A 16,579-nucleotide genomic window follows, 5' to 3' on the forward strand; every position below is an offset into this window, starting at 1 on the left:
TAACCCTATCAAGGCCTGTCTAAACTATGCAAATCAAGGACATCTGAACCTAGGGTTAGCATTTGTATCTTGCATACCTCCTAGACTGATTACATTTTGCAATTGACATCCGTATATGACACAAAATTTAAGTGTGTAGTAAAATCGCATCTCACATATTCACAGACTCTATAGCGCCCCCTAGAAATCCAATATTTCCTATATTTGGCTCCGCCTCCTGGCAACACACAAGCCATTAGATGTCCCAAATTTGACAAACTAGTTTGTTATCATCCCATGTATCAAAATATGTGCCACATGTTGGTACTATCTTGAATTAACTGGTGTAATCCTATCAAGGCCTGTCTGACCTATGCAAATTATGGCCATCTAAACCTAGGGTTAGCATTTCTAACTTGCATACCTCATAAACAGACTAAATTTGGCATGTGACATCTATCTATGACATAAAATATACGAGATAAGTAAAATCACACCTCACACATTCACAGACTCTGTAGCGCCCCCTAGAAATCTACATTTTCCAATCTTTGGCTCCGCCTCCTGACAACATACAAGCAGTTGGAGGTCTCAAATTTGAGAAACAAGTTTGTTATCATTCCCTGTATCAAAATATGTGTCACATGTTGACATTTCATAAAATAATGGGTGTGACACTTACCTAGGCCTGTCTGGCCATATGGGTGTCTCAAATGTAGTTTCTGGGTATGTCCGGTGCATCAAACTTGCCATGGCAGGTAAGATCAGTGAAATTTGGTTTATTTCAGCACAGCACACCTCTGTGTATCATAATCAATCAAAATATGGATGTTTTAATGGTTTGTGTTTGATTTAAGAACTTTTGTTGGTCATATCTGTCAAAAATATGCTCTCTGAACAGCCATTTCTGAAGATTTCTTGTGCATCAAACTTACCATGGCAGGTAAGGTCAATGAAATTGGGTTTATTTCAGCACAGCACACCTCTGTGTATCATAATCAATCAAAATATGGATATTTTAAGGGTTTGTGTATGATTTAAGAACTTTTGTTGGTCAACATCTGTCAAAAATATGCTCTCTGAACGGCCATTTCTGAAGATTTCTTGTGCATAAAACTTGCCATGGCAGGTAAGGTCAGTGAACTTTGGTTTATTTCAGCACAGCACACCTCTGTGTATCACAATCAATCAACATATGGATGTTTTAACAGTTTGTGTATGATTTAAGAACTTTTGTTGGTCAACATCTGTCAAAAATATGCTCTCTGAACCGCCATTTCTGAAGATCTCTTGTGCATCAAACTTGCCATGGCAGGTAAGGTCAGTGAACTTTGGTTTATTTCAGCACAGCACACCTCTGTGTATCACAATCAATAAAAATATGGATGTTTTAACAGTTTGTGCATGGTTTAAGAACTTTTGTTTAACAACATATATCAAAAATATGCTCTCTAAACAGCAGTTTCTAAAGATGAATCAGTGAAATTCAGTTTATTTCAGCACAACACGCATCTGTGTATCAAGATCAATCAAAATATGTGTGTTTGTGATTGCTTTAAACAGGTTGTCCAATACACATAAAACATACAGCAAAGGTATGCAAATACAAAGCATCACTACAGGCATTAAATAATAATTAGATTAGATTCAACTTTATTGTCATTGTGCAGAGTATAGTACAAACAGGGTTCCCACTCTAAGTCAAATGTAAAATTCTATGACTTTTCCTTGACAAAAAAACTGAATTTCCATGACTTACTATATAATAACCGAGTAGTACAATATACCAAATGATTTCAGAGCACCCATATAGCAGTCAAGAGAATCTTTTACTTTTTTAGAGCGGGAGATGAATAAATAAGCATTGAATAAACAGTTGGGATACTCAAGCAAGCTGTAAAGCTAATAACCAGATATACTGTACACTAATTCTGTGTGGAAATATGTTTGTATTAATGTATTTTGGCTAGTAGATTTTAAACTACTACAACAAAATTCCCTGATATTCTATGACTTTGCCCCTAAAATGATAAAATTCCCTGACTTCCCATGTCTGGAATAGACTTGGAATAGAACTCTAAAATTCCATGATATTCCAGAAATTCCATGACCCGTAGGAACCCTGTACAAAGCAAAAGTGCAATGTGATATACAAAGTAGACAGATGGTGCATAGCCAGGACAGGAAATGTAGTGCAGTGTAGACAATAATATGCAGTTGGTTTACAGAAGGTGGTTTAGAGTAATATAAATTAGATATAAATATGTGCAGTGTATTAGCAGTTACCTTATAAGAGCAGAATAAATATGGTTATGTAATATGAACAATGTGTGAACAACATGTACGGATATGTGCAATGTAGTAACATTAACAATATTTTAGTAGTAAGAATAATATAGATATGCAGTGTATAAAGAACATATGAGAAAAACAGAATAAATATGGATATTCAGTATGAACAGTAACATTATAAGAGCAGTAGAATATGCCTATGTATAACTGTAATTACAGTATGTGCATTTGTAAATAAATAAAAACACTATGGGTGGGATAGGGTATTGGGGGCTTAGTTTACTGGGGGCTTAGTTGATTGGTTGTCACCGAGATGCAGAGCTAGAGTCCAGTAGGGTGACAGCCGCAGGAAAGGAACTTCCTCTGAACCTGCTGGTTCGGGTGCAGAGAGACCTGTAATAATAATAAGACAATAATTTTCAAGACCATATAGAAAATGCTGTTGCAGTAGTCCAGTCTCAAGGTGATGAGGGCATGGATGAGAATGATGCATTGTTGAGCCGTCTGGTCACAGTAACACAAGACCCATCCTGTCAGGGCCTGGCTAAGCCAAAAGTCCTGTCACCGGAATGATGTAGAGGACTCTGAGACAGTCATGTGCCGCCTTTGACCAGTGGTCACAATACAGAGGACCCCTGGCCAGTCAATGAGCAGTGCTTGACAAACATCATGTGTAGAAGACCCTTTTTGCAAAACGATGTAGACACCCATCCATTCTCAGGAGCAGTCCTTCTATAGCTGGCGGGAACAGCTGGAAAAAAATTCCCGGGCTTTGCCTGGCTCCTTCCTGGCCTGTGCCTTGCTCTTTCCTGGCATGTCTGGTCTCACTGTGTCTTTCTTCTTTGGTGATGAGCCTGACAACAGCTGACAACCTGGAAATTAGAAATAAAAGTGTACATAGAAAGACATGTTAATGATGACTGATGACTAAAGTTCACCTATACAACCCAGGCCTATGCCTTTAAAATAGTGTGCCAAAGTATTTCAGGAGGTGGAAGACGGCCTAATTAATGTTAATGGATTGGTTTAGGTGGTTGAATCAGCTGTCCCTTAATAGTGTAGGCCAAAATGTATGAGCTGAACCATTTGTTTCTCGCTCTACAATATGGGCCTATGATATGCCAGAGTAAGTAGGAAAGTGGGACATGTCTTAATGTATATTAATTGGCATCTAGAGGCTATAGGCTTTTAGAAAATATATGGTTTAGGTGGTCAATTCAGCTGTCCCTTAATAGTATAGGCCAACATGTACCAGTTGTACCGTCGGTTTCTCGATCTACAATATGGGCCTATGTACGCATTATGATATGTCAAAGTCAGCAGGAAGGTGGGACATCTCTTAATGTATATTAATTGACATCTAGAGGCTATAGGCTTTCAGAAAATATATGGTTTAGGTGGTCAAATCAGCTGTCCCTTTATAGTATAGGCCAACATGTACCAGTTGTACAGTCGGTTTCTCAATCTACAATGTCGGCCTATGTACGCCATATGATATGTCAAAGTCAGCAGGAAGGTGGGACATGTCTTAATGTATATTAATTGGCATCTAGAGGCTATAGGCTTTTAGAAAATATATGGTTTAGGTGGTCAATTCAGCTGTCCCTTAATAGTATAGGCCAACATGTATGAGTTGTACAATCTACAATTTACAATACTAGTGCAGTGCCCGTTAAAACATGCCATTCCTGAAGAAAACCCGTAGCTCAATTACATGCCCACAGGCATGCCTGCTTTAAAAATAGGATGATAGGGAAACATCATTCCAGCTAAGCATTCAATAATGAATACTGAATATTATAATGTATTAGCCTATAATTAATGTGGCCTCTAATACATGTGTAGCCTAATAAATGTAGGCATGGCTGCATGTGACATTTCTACAAATCAGAATGACATAAGCCTAACAACTGTTTTGAGTTAAGTGTGTATAACTTACTGAATAACTTCCTAATGCTATTCGAAGCGTCAGTTTATTGAACATACTTTCATTTTGAGTGGTCACTACATAGCCTACCCGTTTTTGATGGCGTGATAAGTGACGTCGCTCAGTCTGCAACTTGTTGAATAATGTTAGCTATGTGGCATTAGCCTATCGCTCGTTTCAATTTGGGACCTTGCAGTCGGAATTGTCGTTTGTTTAGTCAAAGTCTCAAGTCCAAAGTAGCCTGGGCTATTTTAAGCGTCAGTTTATTGCACATATTTTTATTTTGAGTGGTCACTACATCTCCGTGTTTGTTGGCGTGTTGTTGCAAAATCCGCGTAATCATTTTATGCAAGCAAACTGCATACAGGGAGTCTTTATTGGTGAGGTCAGGCATGATAATCATCTGTCATCTTAACCCACAAGCGGTTTCCGAGTAGCCTTATCCGTTTTTTAAATTGCGACTCACTATCATCAAAGTGAGACCTAGCTACTGTCAGTACACGATCCATGGGGTGGAGCTCCCCTAAAACTGGCCCCCTTGGAAACATTGCAGTGCAGCGATAAACGTTTTGAAATATGCATTCAAAAATCTTCAAAATCGAGAGTGCACACCTTTGTGCCATGCGCGAGCCACATACGAAATCTTAGGTCAGTCTGACAAACGGCCAGCGAGATATGCGTGCCACAGACACACACACAGACTCTTCTTGCTTTATAGATAGACTAGTGCAGTGCCCATTCAAACATGCTATTCCTGTAGCCCAATTACATGCCTGCAGGTAGGCTTGTTTTAAAAATAGGATGATAGGGAAATAATTCCAGGTAAGCATTCAATAATGAATAGGCCTACAGATAATATAATAATATAATAAATGTGAAGTGAGCAGAATTTAAGCATGGCTGCATGTGACATTTTTTACAAATCAAAATGACATAATCCTAACAGCTGTTTTGAGTCAAGTCTATATGCTTAGCCTATTGAATAACTTGATGATAGAGAAAACAAACCATTTTGTGGAATGATGCATCATATGGAATTTGCAATGGTGTGACTCAAAAACAGTCTCTGGTGGCCTATAAGTGACATCACACTCTTTCTGCCACTCGTTGCTTGTCGCTGGTTATGCTTTGCATGTGTGGCATTCTGAGACGTTCTTTAATTCGGGACCATTATCGCTCGTTTCAATTTAGGACCTTGCAGTTGGAATTGTCGTTTGCTTATTCAAAGTCTAAAGACAGTCCAAAGTAGCCTGGGCTATTCATATAGGCCTAAGTGACATCACACTCTGCCTGCCACTCGTTGCTTGTTGCTGGTTATGCTTTGCATGTGTGGCATTCTGAGACGCTCTTTAATTCGGGACCATTATCGCTCGTTTCAATTTTCAGTTGGAATAGTTGTTTGCTTATTCTAAAGTCTAAAGACAGTCCAAAGTAGCCTGGGCTATTCAAAGTGTCCGCTTATTGCACATTATTTTTTACGTCATTTTGAAGAGCCACTGCATAGCCTACCTGTGTGTGTTGGCGTGTTGTTGCAAAATCTGCGGAGTTATCTTGCACTCGCTTAAGTTTTTACCCGTGTAACCTACACTGATCCAGTTCTGCCAAAGCCCTGCTTCTATCCTCACTGGTAGCTTACAGTACAGTGCTGTGTGGGAGGGGGAGTGGCTAGCAGCAAAAGCCAATGTGCGTCTTTTACCAATATATTTAACGATATCTTTTGCATTTCTTATTCAAACAACGAAAAATTTGGCACTGCACTTACTCATGCCCGTAGCAAGACACCTGCCAAGTTTGAAATCAGTCTGACAAACGGTCAGTGAGATATGCGTGCCACAGACACAGACGCTTCTTGCTTTATAGATAGATGGGCCTATATTTAGCACAGCAACAACCATATCTACCATTGCAACCATCGCAGTAAAAGTAATGTAAAAGTGACGTAAAATACCTGCCAATTGTCCTCTGTATCCACCGCTGCAGTAGATCATGATGTGAGGATGTGCTCCATAACACAAAGCAAGGACTGAGGTGTCAAGGCCAGCATGCTTCAGCCTCTTCAGGAAGTAAACAAATGAGTGCCAAACAAGGACAAACAAGGCCTTGTTTACATGCTGGCTGTCTTGTAGTTTGACACCACTCTCCTGTCTGTGAGTGTTCTGTTGGAGTCATATAATGAAATGCAACCCATACATCCGGATATCAGAAGCAAGGATCTGTGAAAACATAAGTAGAGGGGAGAAAAAAAAGACATAAAGATATGTCGAGAAAACATTGCAGGACCATCTCTAAACAACACATCAGGACACCTTTCTTTCCTATTTCATTTTATCACTACTGCAATTCATAGACATATATTGTATATAGGTGAGACAAGGGTAAAACTGATGTGGGTATTTATTCAAATACTAGAATAGCAGGCTACTAAAATATAATTACACTTCAAGTGTCAAAACTGTAGTTTTGGAGGAGTATTTGTAGTTCTTATGCAGGAAAATACTGTATAGGCTACTTTGGACATTAAAAGCTGCATTGCACTACGTAGAACACTGCAGAAATGCACTATTTTGGATATAGAAATGTTGTTGTACTGCTTTGTTTTTCAGAAAAACGGTAGTAGCCTATAACAGAATTTGTCACATGAATTACCCAGACCCAAAGAAACAAATAGCTTATTACGTGAAACAAACTGACCTGCTTATAATTTAATGTCAAACACCATGTCAACTTATTGAAAAGCAGGATTGTATCACCATCGCACTCATTTCGATAGTTTAACCATAACGTCGTGAACAATGATTTATTTGGTTAATTATCACGTATTTGTCCACGTCTTTTACCCTTATAAGACATTGAATTGTACTAAGAAATTGCACTAAATTCGCGTGATTCTAGTCGTTTTGCAGCATGAAGGAGTTTTGGTCAGGATAAGTATCCCTATTTTGTTCGAAACAGCAAAAAACAACACAATAACATTATTATTATTTACTAAATTTACCCATAGACAGTAAAAGACCCCACATGGCTCTCGCTCTACGATGCGTTTCCGCTTTCTTGTGGTGGCATGTGTCACATGACCTCTACTAAACAGACAGTAAGACTTAGCCTATTAGACATTCTCTGGTAAGACACGGACAAGAAGAAACAAACGATGTTGGCGTTTTTTTTTTTTTTTGGTGTGCTGTAATTCCACGAAATGGATGATATCTATTTAAAACACAGTTACATCTTCTCTAGCTAAGTTATTATTAGCATAAATTAGCAACAATTCTTTAACTCACCGTCTTCAGGCTATGTTGTATCACGTTAACTACTTTGGCAAACTACATTGACCTATCAAATTAGACGACCGCTGCTTTCATCTGCATTTATATTATTGCCTGCTTTTAATGCTAATCAGATTTTAAAATGCCCAGGTTTACTGCACCTACCTTTCAGGAGGCTGAAGCTCTCCGATGTCTAAACGCAGGCGCACTGATAACAACGAAGTGAGTTTTACACTGCTATATTGCGCATGTGCATTGATCGCTCGTCTGCCAGATTTTAGTGGATATCGTACGGATTTTTTGGTCATACTTTTAGTACGATATCCTACGAACTGTTTCATGAGGATACGTTGCTCACATACACACACACACACACACACACACACAATATACACACACACACACACACACACACACACACACACACACACACACACAATATACACACACACACACACACACACACACACATACACAGAGTAGGATAAGCAAAGCCAGAGGGCACTGGGGCCAGTCAGAGGGCGGGGGGGGGGGGGGGGGGGGCAGAGAAAGGGAAGGGGGGGCAGAGGTAGAAGAACAGAGAGAGGGAGTGAGAGAGAAAGAACAAGAGAGGAACAGAAAGAGGGAAAGAGAGGAACAGAGAGGGTGGGAGAGGGAGAGCGAGAGGAAGAGGAAGAGAGAAAGAGATAGGGAGAGAGGGGGAGGGAGAGGAGGCTGATTAGGAAGCTCTCTCATGTTTCCACACGACTCCCTGGCTACATGACAGCACATCAGAGCCCAACTCCGTCTCTCCGTCTCTGCCTCTGGCTTCGGAAGCGCCTCCTGCTCTGCTTGCATTAGCCGCTTCTAAAAACTCGCCTCAAAAGTGTTTTTTTGTGTGAGTGTGAAATGACATTTGTGTGTGTGTGTGTGTGTGTGTGTGTGTGTGTGTGTGTGTGTGTGTGTGTGTCTGCATTCTCACACTCACTGTTCATGTCCTCATTAAGCAAAACAAAGGGTGGCATTATCAGCAGAGGAAATAGCTTTCAGCTTTCTGTCAAAAGGGGAATTTCATTATTTATTCTAAGCAGAAATTTTCCAGCCTGGCGAGAATAACAGCCTTTTCCAAAACAGACATTTCCAAAGGTACTGACATTCTAAGACACACTTTTTCTTTTTCAGAAATGAATAAATAGTGGGACCTAACTGTTCTATAACTCATTTTACATCCAACCGGTGCATATAAAGCACAAGCAGAACGCCTTAGGACCTGCAATACGACAATAAAAAACTGTGTGAGATGTAGACACTTGTGCTCTTCTTCAGCTTGTAAAAACAGTACAGTATGTTCATGCAAGCAATGCCAAATTCACACTTTCTGCCATGTTCGCTTAACTGTGCGAGGCAACTCGATAAGATAACTCCATCTATTAACGCATCTCTCTCTCTCCCTCTCCCTCTCTCCCTCTCCCCCCCCTCTCTCTCCCTCTCGCTCTCTCTCTCTGGCCTCTCTCACTCGACCCCCCCAACCCCCCTGACATCTTCTCCTCCATCCGTCCAACAAATCCATCACTAATACACCCAGAGACTTATCTTAATCATTATGGATACAGATCGACAAATCAGCCATTAACTTGAAAAAGTGGCTTCTCTTCCTACACCACCAACAACAACGTTTTTGAAACGCACCAAACTTTCAATTATCATTAGTTTTCCAGTACAGAAAGATGGGCCCAGGAGCTTTCTGTGATCACGATTTGGATTACAATTCTGTTAGCAATCATGAAGCAGGTCTTGGGCCATTTGCTAAGAAAGAACAATCAGAGGCAATGGAGTTTAACATTAAACAACATTACCTGAGGAGAAGGTTAACTGCTGTTTGTATTTGTGTGTGTGTGTGTGTGTGTGTGTGTGTGTGTGTGTGTGCACGATGTTCTACACTACTCCGTTCAACGCTCAAATAATTCTCTGCCTCGTGCATATTTTGGCAGCTGTAGTATTGTAGAATGCAGAATTTATCTGAACACCAGCTGCAGGCAAAGAGAGTTGCCAGCAAGGTAAGAAAAGCTTGTAAATGTCCGTAAAGTTGGTGGTCATGGATAATTACACAGCTGATTTCTCACTGATTTCTTCTGTGCAAGGGGTCCAGGACAAGAGCCATGCGATAGGAGCATGACGAATCAGGGAGGGGAACGCAAAGAGAGTGTTTGCATCATCGTATTCAACGTTTTTCCCGATTTCTCTGGTCACAGTAGAACACCATGACTCAAATGTTAATGTGGCCAACGGTGTTTCCAAATCGTTTTGTCTCAGGGCCCAAGAAACCGCTAGAGTCATTAGATAAGAGGTATAGTCATGACAAAAGTGTTGCGGGCTCAAATGAAAATGAAAATGTTTTGTAGACATGTGGTCCATTTTTCTGTGAGTGGACATTGGCTGCCAGTTGGAACAGCCTAGTTTGCACTCCTCCACATTTGCCCCGCAGTGCTATTGTCCAGGGGTGCGTTTCCCAAATCCATAGTTGCTAACCTGTTAGCAAGTTAGTTGGTTGGCAATGGGAAATTCCATTGCAACCAACAAAGTTGCTAACTTAGTTACTTAGCGCTTTTGGAAAACGCGGCCCAGCTTTTTGGGAAATTAGCTTATTTGCCATCTACCCCACAGTTAGAGGATACAGAGATTAGAGGTGTGTGTGTGTGTGTGTGTGTGTGTGTGTGTGTGTGTGTGTGTGTGTGTGTGTGTGTGTGTGTGTGTGTGTGTCTGTCTGTCTGTCGGTCGGTCTCTGTGTGTGTGTGTGTGTGTGTGTGTGTGTGTGTGTGTGTCTGTCTGTCTGTCGGTCGGTCTCTGTGTGTGTGTGTGTATGTGTGGTATGAGTGGTGAGAGCAGTGACTGACCTCATCAAATCTGGCTTCATCTTCACAGTTCTCCAGCACACGCGAATAGAAAGGCAGACCTGCAGAACACAGCAAGCAGTCAGCAGAAACATCATACAACAACTCAAAGGTCACAATGCACATCACACACTGTCAATATAAACAAGATAAACAAACAACTGTTGACACTGTGCATAATTTAAATTATCAAATTATAGCACATCGCAGAGGTAAACAGACATCGGGTACTAATTTGAATGATGGGCAAAGAGCAAAGTCTTAAATCTATCTACAGCTAATTTAATAACTTTGCAAAATCAATTTTCTAAAGACCACAGGCAAGACCTTAAAGGAGAATTCCGGCGATTTTTCTCTGTTTCTCGAGGTCACCGAGTACTGTCGGTACTGAAAAAAAAAACCTGAAAACCTACTTTTACCTCGCTTGAGTTGCTGCAGCCAACAGTTAGGGCTGCCAGGCAGCTACAAGGCTTCACTCTGGGGGCATGTTCATGAGTCCCCATGTTCATGCCCCCAGAGTGTAGCACTGTAGCTGCCTGATTGGTGAGTCCGTTCAATGATCCCACATGCCACAGTTATGCTATAGTTCATGCATGAGTACTTGTTAATTATGCACTTTTCCCACCATTTAAACAGGGCCAAAGCTTTTATTTCCATAACAACCTATACTGTAGGCCAGAGGTGTCAAACTCATTTTGGTTCAGGGGCCACATACAGCCCATCTGATCTCAAGTGGGCCGGACCAGTGAAATAATTGCAAAACATCCAAAACATCCACAGCTTAGTTTTTTTCAGTAGGCTATGCTTTACCCTTCAGCCTACATTTGTAGCCTACATAATCACGGGATATATTAGATTATTACACATTTATCCAGAGAGGCCAATGAAATTGAAATAAAATGCATTTCACTCTCATAAACAACTGGTTTATTTTTATAGTTGAGTGGATAGGCCTACATTTTTACATCTGACCACCTGAACCAACTCACCACACTAAACTCAAGTGGGAGCTATGAAGAAAGTTAACATCCTGCCTTAAAAATGTAAATGTGCAAATGTATGAAAAATAAAATGAATTTAACAAACATAAGTTAGCAGTGCATGAGCAATACGATCAACTGATACGATTAGGTTACATCAGATCAAATAATTTTGTAGGCTAGGTGGCGGTGCTGTGTAATAGGCTATCCACCATAAAGGCCAGATCCTGCACCCATTCCGGGCATTTAAATTGCTACTGGTCTGCCTTTTTTCTCCAAGAACTGTCCAATTTTCCTCTCGTAGTTCAGAGAAACGCTTGAGTACGGCACCTCGGCTTAACCACCGTACTACAGCGTGGTATGGTAAGCCAGACAGAATGCCATTATCACTAAGAAAACAGTCAAACTGACGGTGAGTCAGACCTCGCGACCTGATTAAATTTACAGTTTGCACAACCACACTTTAACATGATCCAAGTTTAGTGTTTTACAACACAACACTTCCTGGTGCAAAATACAATAAAATGCCCAAACATCTTGTCCTCCGTTTGCAGGCTGCACTTTGTCTCTGAATTTTGTCGCAACGCCTGCTTTTCTCCCGACAATGTAGCCAAACTGAAAGCACAGGACCAGTCAACTCCGAACTTTTTTTTTGTTTTTTGGCTGCGCCTAGCGGCTGAATTGAGCATTTCGGTTATTTCTTTGAAAATTAATAACTCCTCACAGGAATGGGCTAGAGATTTTTTTTCTTTTTTACATCGTCAGAAATTTATTCTCTACAAGTCTGGGCCGGATTAAACCATCTAGCGGGCCGCATCCGGCCCGCGGGCCGTATGTTTGACACCCCTGCTGTAGGCTATGCAGAGGGATTTACAGATAGATTAAAATAAGACAGAAAAGTACAATAATAGTAAACAGCCACTGACAAATTGAGCATAGTGTTGGTTCATACAGGGCAAGGAGTCAAGCTTGCATCTCAATGTGCAGTCTTTGTCACTGAGAAATTGAAATAAAAGAAAATGTTGATGTCTCATTTGTATGTATGTCGTTTAACACACCAATCACCCCTCCACCACCTGACAACCTGATGCTACTGCACTGACAGTACACAACAGTCTCTTACATTAATAATCCTCTACAATCTAGACATTTACACAAGCTGTACAGTACGCTGGCCATAGAATTATAGTTTATCTTACATTATTGTGTTGATTCAAGCTACTCCAACAGATAAATTGGGTTTATCTATATATTATTTTAAATATTAAACATGTCTAATTTATATCATAAAGGCAATATTTCAGTTAAACACTATCCACAAAGCCTTGTCTTAGGTGAAAGGGGCTCATCCATTTTAATTTTTATCTCTAATTAAAATCCTCAAACACACTTGTTAGCGGACCTTTAATTAGACCTCTCTCTCTCTCTCTCTGTATGTGTGTGTGTGGGCTGTTTATCACCATCACAAAAGACCAGCTGAAGGCCATTTGAATGCTCTCTGCCTGAATAAACAGCACATGTGGACAGAGGCAAAGGCTTTATGATGATTTCCATCAAGACAGGGGATGAAGTCTGTCCTATACACATACAGCACACACACACGCACACACACACACACACACAACCGTGAACAATCTTATGTGCGTACATACACTGCGTACATACACTCACAGACACTCACATACAATCACTGGTGGCACACACTACATACACACACTGGAGACATCTCAAGCACAAAGCCTTATCTGGAGCTGACAAGCACACAAGAGGAGGTGTCCAATGCGCAGCACAGCAGCAAATTAACAAGGTTTCAACAGGTCAGTGGTGAATAAGAGAGAGTAAATAACATCCACATACACACACGAGCATGCACACAAGGCAAGCACTCTCTCTCTCTCACACACACACACAGACACACACAAGGGTTTCCCGCAGGAAATGTGTTAGTCAAGGTGGTAGGTCGTAGGTCCCGGGGGGGGGGGGCTGTTGTGTATCGGTTGCCGTCGGTGGGGGGGTGTGGGTGTTGCCGTCTTGTAAGACTCTGTATATTTAACAATTATTTATTAAACACTACATTATAAATAAATAACCAGCTTCTCAAAAAAACAGTTAACAAAGAACAAAGTAACAACACCAAACAAACTATACAACAGTATGCAATATTTCAAAATATTTGTGTAATTTGTGCAATTTTAACAAAAACTATTACAAACTATAGAACAAGTGCAAAAAAAAGTGCAAAACAACAAAATGTGCAAATGTGATCAGTCACTACTTATGGCAGAGCTGACAACTAGCATTGTTACAAGCCATCCTCCTTGGCTTTAAAAAGATAATTTCAAGGGCCCTTTAGTAATTGCACTGTTTTACTATTGGACCATTAATGCTTATCTTCATGCAGGCTGTCAGACTGTTGACCTACAGCCTGTTCCGAAAGTCTGTCCTGATCTATACACCGAGAGTGAATAAAGTTTAGATCATGTTATAGTTTTGTGTAATATGGATGGAATTTGAGCGCGGAGCACTTTTTAATTTAGAGGCCGGAGTGGCCGCTCTGTTCCGCTCCCATACCGCTCACACCACGAGTCTGAGGCATGCCAACTAATAAAACCAAGACCGTTACATTTCAAAGATATTGGCCATATAGCCTAAGTTCATTGATGGGGATGGAGTTAGCTAAATAATTTAGAAAGCGTAGGCACGGATGGGCCTGGACGGGCCTAGGCCCGTCTATTGTCAGTCTTGCGCGTCCGATTAGACGCGCAAGTCAACACTGTGCTGAGAGCAGGTGGCTGTTTGGCTATACTCGGCCGCTTCTCCGGTCAAATTCGCGTCAGGTCAATTTAGCTCCTCGGTCCCAAAGAACTAAGAGCAACAGCAATATATTTCACTCAGAACATTTGTTTTAAAAGACTGCAACACTGATAGTGAAACAACAAACAAGCTTGGCAACGTTAACTAAAGTGATCAGTCGGGATTAATTGCCGAAAGAACGAAAATGGCAAATCACGCAGTCGGCTAAATATTTTAAACTGAAACTTTCATGTGCTCACGTGAAACTTTCATGTGCGCACATGAAAGTTTCACATGAGCTCATGAAAGTTTTGTGTGCGCACACAAAACCTTTTCACATGAAACTTTCATGTGCGCACATGAAAGTTTCGCGTGAGCACATGAAACCAAACTTTAGATTTTTTTTTGCTCAAGTCCCCTTAGGAGCTCCGAAGAAACCCAGCATCGGTGCGTCGCATAAATTAAAACACAAATTGAAGCAACAACTTGATCATTGGACAACCCTACCACTAAACCTTTCCATAGGCCTGCAACGTTTATGACATAAAAAGTGGAAATGTAAAAAAAAGTGGAAATGGTATGTAAAGATTATAAAATCTGATTATTTTTCGATTCATGACACGTTTCTTCTTATTTTTTAATGCGTTCTGTGGAGAAGGGAGATTGGCGTTGGTCACGGTTTGGAATGAAAGGGAGAAAACAGGACAAAGTAACACGTTTTTTGTTTTTTTTTGACGACGTAGTTAAGGCGGCAGGCTTGTTTTGCCAAGGCGGCCGCCTTGATTGCAAAGTGCTGCGGGAAACCCTGCACACACACACACACACACACACACACACACACACACACACACACACACACACATCATTCACACAAGACATACAACCCAAAAGCATACAAGCTGCATAATGCAAACACCTGGGGTCATAACAATGCGGTATGCTGTTGAGTTTGAACACACCGCTGTGTGTGTGTGTGCATGTATGTAGAGTGGACAGGTGATGTTTACTCGAGACACACACACACACACACACACACACACACACACACACATACACACTCTCTCTCTCTCTCAGGAGAGAGAGAAATACTAACTGCGTAGAGGAAATGAAGAGTATGTATTTCATCACTTTCTCAGTTTGACAAATACATCAAAGAGCAAAATCAGAAGTTATTACTTATTTATAACTAAATCAGGAACACAACACAAACAGCACATTAAGATGGAATGGATCTGATGAAAATAAAAGTATTCTTCATCAGATGGAAATAAGCATACGCTTCATCAGCAAGCCGATACTCTAGCTGATCATCTATAAAATGCGAATAGTAAATAAATAAATGAGTAAATAAGCAAATAACTAATTAAGTACTGATTGGAATCCTCTATCTCTCCTTTTAAGACCAAGACAACTTAGGAGGACAGCACAGGTCAGGTTCATAATTCATCTGACATTTCTCATGCTTTTTGTCATGGTCACCCACTCAGAAAAAGAAATTATCCATGGTGTGAAACAGACCTTGGCTTATCTCTACACAGTGTTTTCAGAGTTTGCATAGCTTCTGTCAGGCCTCAGATTTGTTTCAAGCTGATGTTGAACCAACCAGATATAGAACTCATTTGTACCTGTTGTCACTAGCCTTTTAAATACCTTCAGTGCTTTTAAAAATGCATTATTTATGTTTGGCTTTTATGATTTTATCTGGTATTCATGTCCACTGATGTCTGAGTTTCTATGCTGGCTGTAAACAAATTGCCCCTTGGGGATAATAGACACCTTGACCTTGACCTTTGACACAGAAAAAGATCATCAGTACATACCTGATGCTTCTGCCAGTGTGTTCATACACACTCTTTGGTTTAGCCACAAACATTAAAAAGACCAAGCTGAACTTACACTGAACTCCTCCACACCTCCTCCAACAATAACAAACTCCTCCACATCTCTGCCAACATAACAATTACACCTTGAGATTGTGGACCAGCTAACTTGCGCTAGAAGTCGGCTCTCCTCAAGGGCAGCCGTTAACAGTGAGGTACGTCAAGTTTTTGCAAGGCTCCATAGAAAACCGAGACCTGGGATACCTACAGTACATGCTGTCCTGGGGCCCTAATTTGAATGATGGGCCAAGTGCAAATTAACTAATTAACTGAAATGAACTAATTAAAGCTAATTTCATAACAAATTAAACTGATAACTAACTAATTGAATAACTAGATAAAATCTATTCGCTAGTTTAAAATCATGGGCAAGACATTGAAGCGCAAACATCGATGAGTCAACTCCGCTCAATGTTCCCATATAGCTGTATTTCATGCACAAAAACTTTGCTTGCTGAAAGACTTTGCACTTTGCCCACCAAACAAATTAGGGGTCCTGGACCTTGACTACCACTACAGATGCCTGTGAGAGATACGCCTACTGTGCATTAGCTGGAAAGAGAAGCGCACCAGCATCAGTGTTCTAAAGGAAGCA

At 40.6% G+C, this 16,579-nt stretch overlaps 1 protein-coding gene and 1 long non-coding RNA gene across 3 annotated transcripts in view; both read right to left on the bottom strand.

Annotated features, from left to right (window-relative positions):
* otofa (otoferlin a) overlaps positions 1-16,579 on the bottom strand; it is a 147,157-nt gene that overhangs the window by 125,977 nt on the left and 4,601 nt on the right. For both annotated transcript variants that reach the window (XM_076273067.1, XM_076273066.1), the window contains exon 2: positions 10,335-10,393. In XM_076273067.1, the coding sequence (XP_076129182.1) occupies positions 10,335-10,393 (59 nt within the window). The remainder of the gene's footprint in view (positions 1-10,334; positions 10,394-16,579) is intronic.
* LOC143109487 (uncharacterized) lies at positions 1,616-7,730 on the bottom strand. Its single transcript, XR_012983878.1, has 3 exons — positions 7,627-7,730; positions 6,147-6,411; positions 1,616-3,143 (listed from the first exon to the last, which is right to left on the bottom strand). It is a non-coding gene; the product is annotated as an uncharacterized LOC143109487 (long non-coding RNA).

The sequence above is a fragment of the Alosa pseudoharengus genome, unplaced genomic scaffold (assembly GCF_046254945.1).
Source record: "Alosa pseudoharengus isolate Yale_2024_CS ecotype anadromous, Long Island Sound unplaced genomic scaffold, YU_APseudo_1.1 YU_APseudo_1.1_scf_7, whole genome shotgun sequence".
NCBI classification, from domain to species: domain Eukaryota; kingdom Metazoa; phylum Chordata; class Actinopteri; order Clupeiformes; family Clupeidae; genus Alosa; species Alosa pseudoharengus.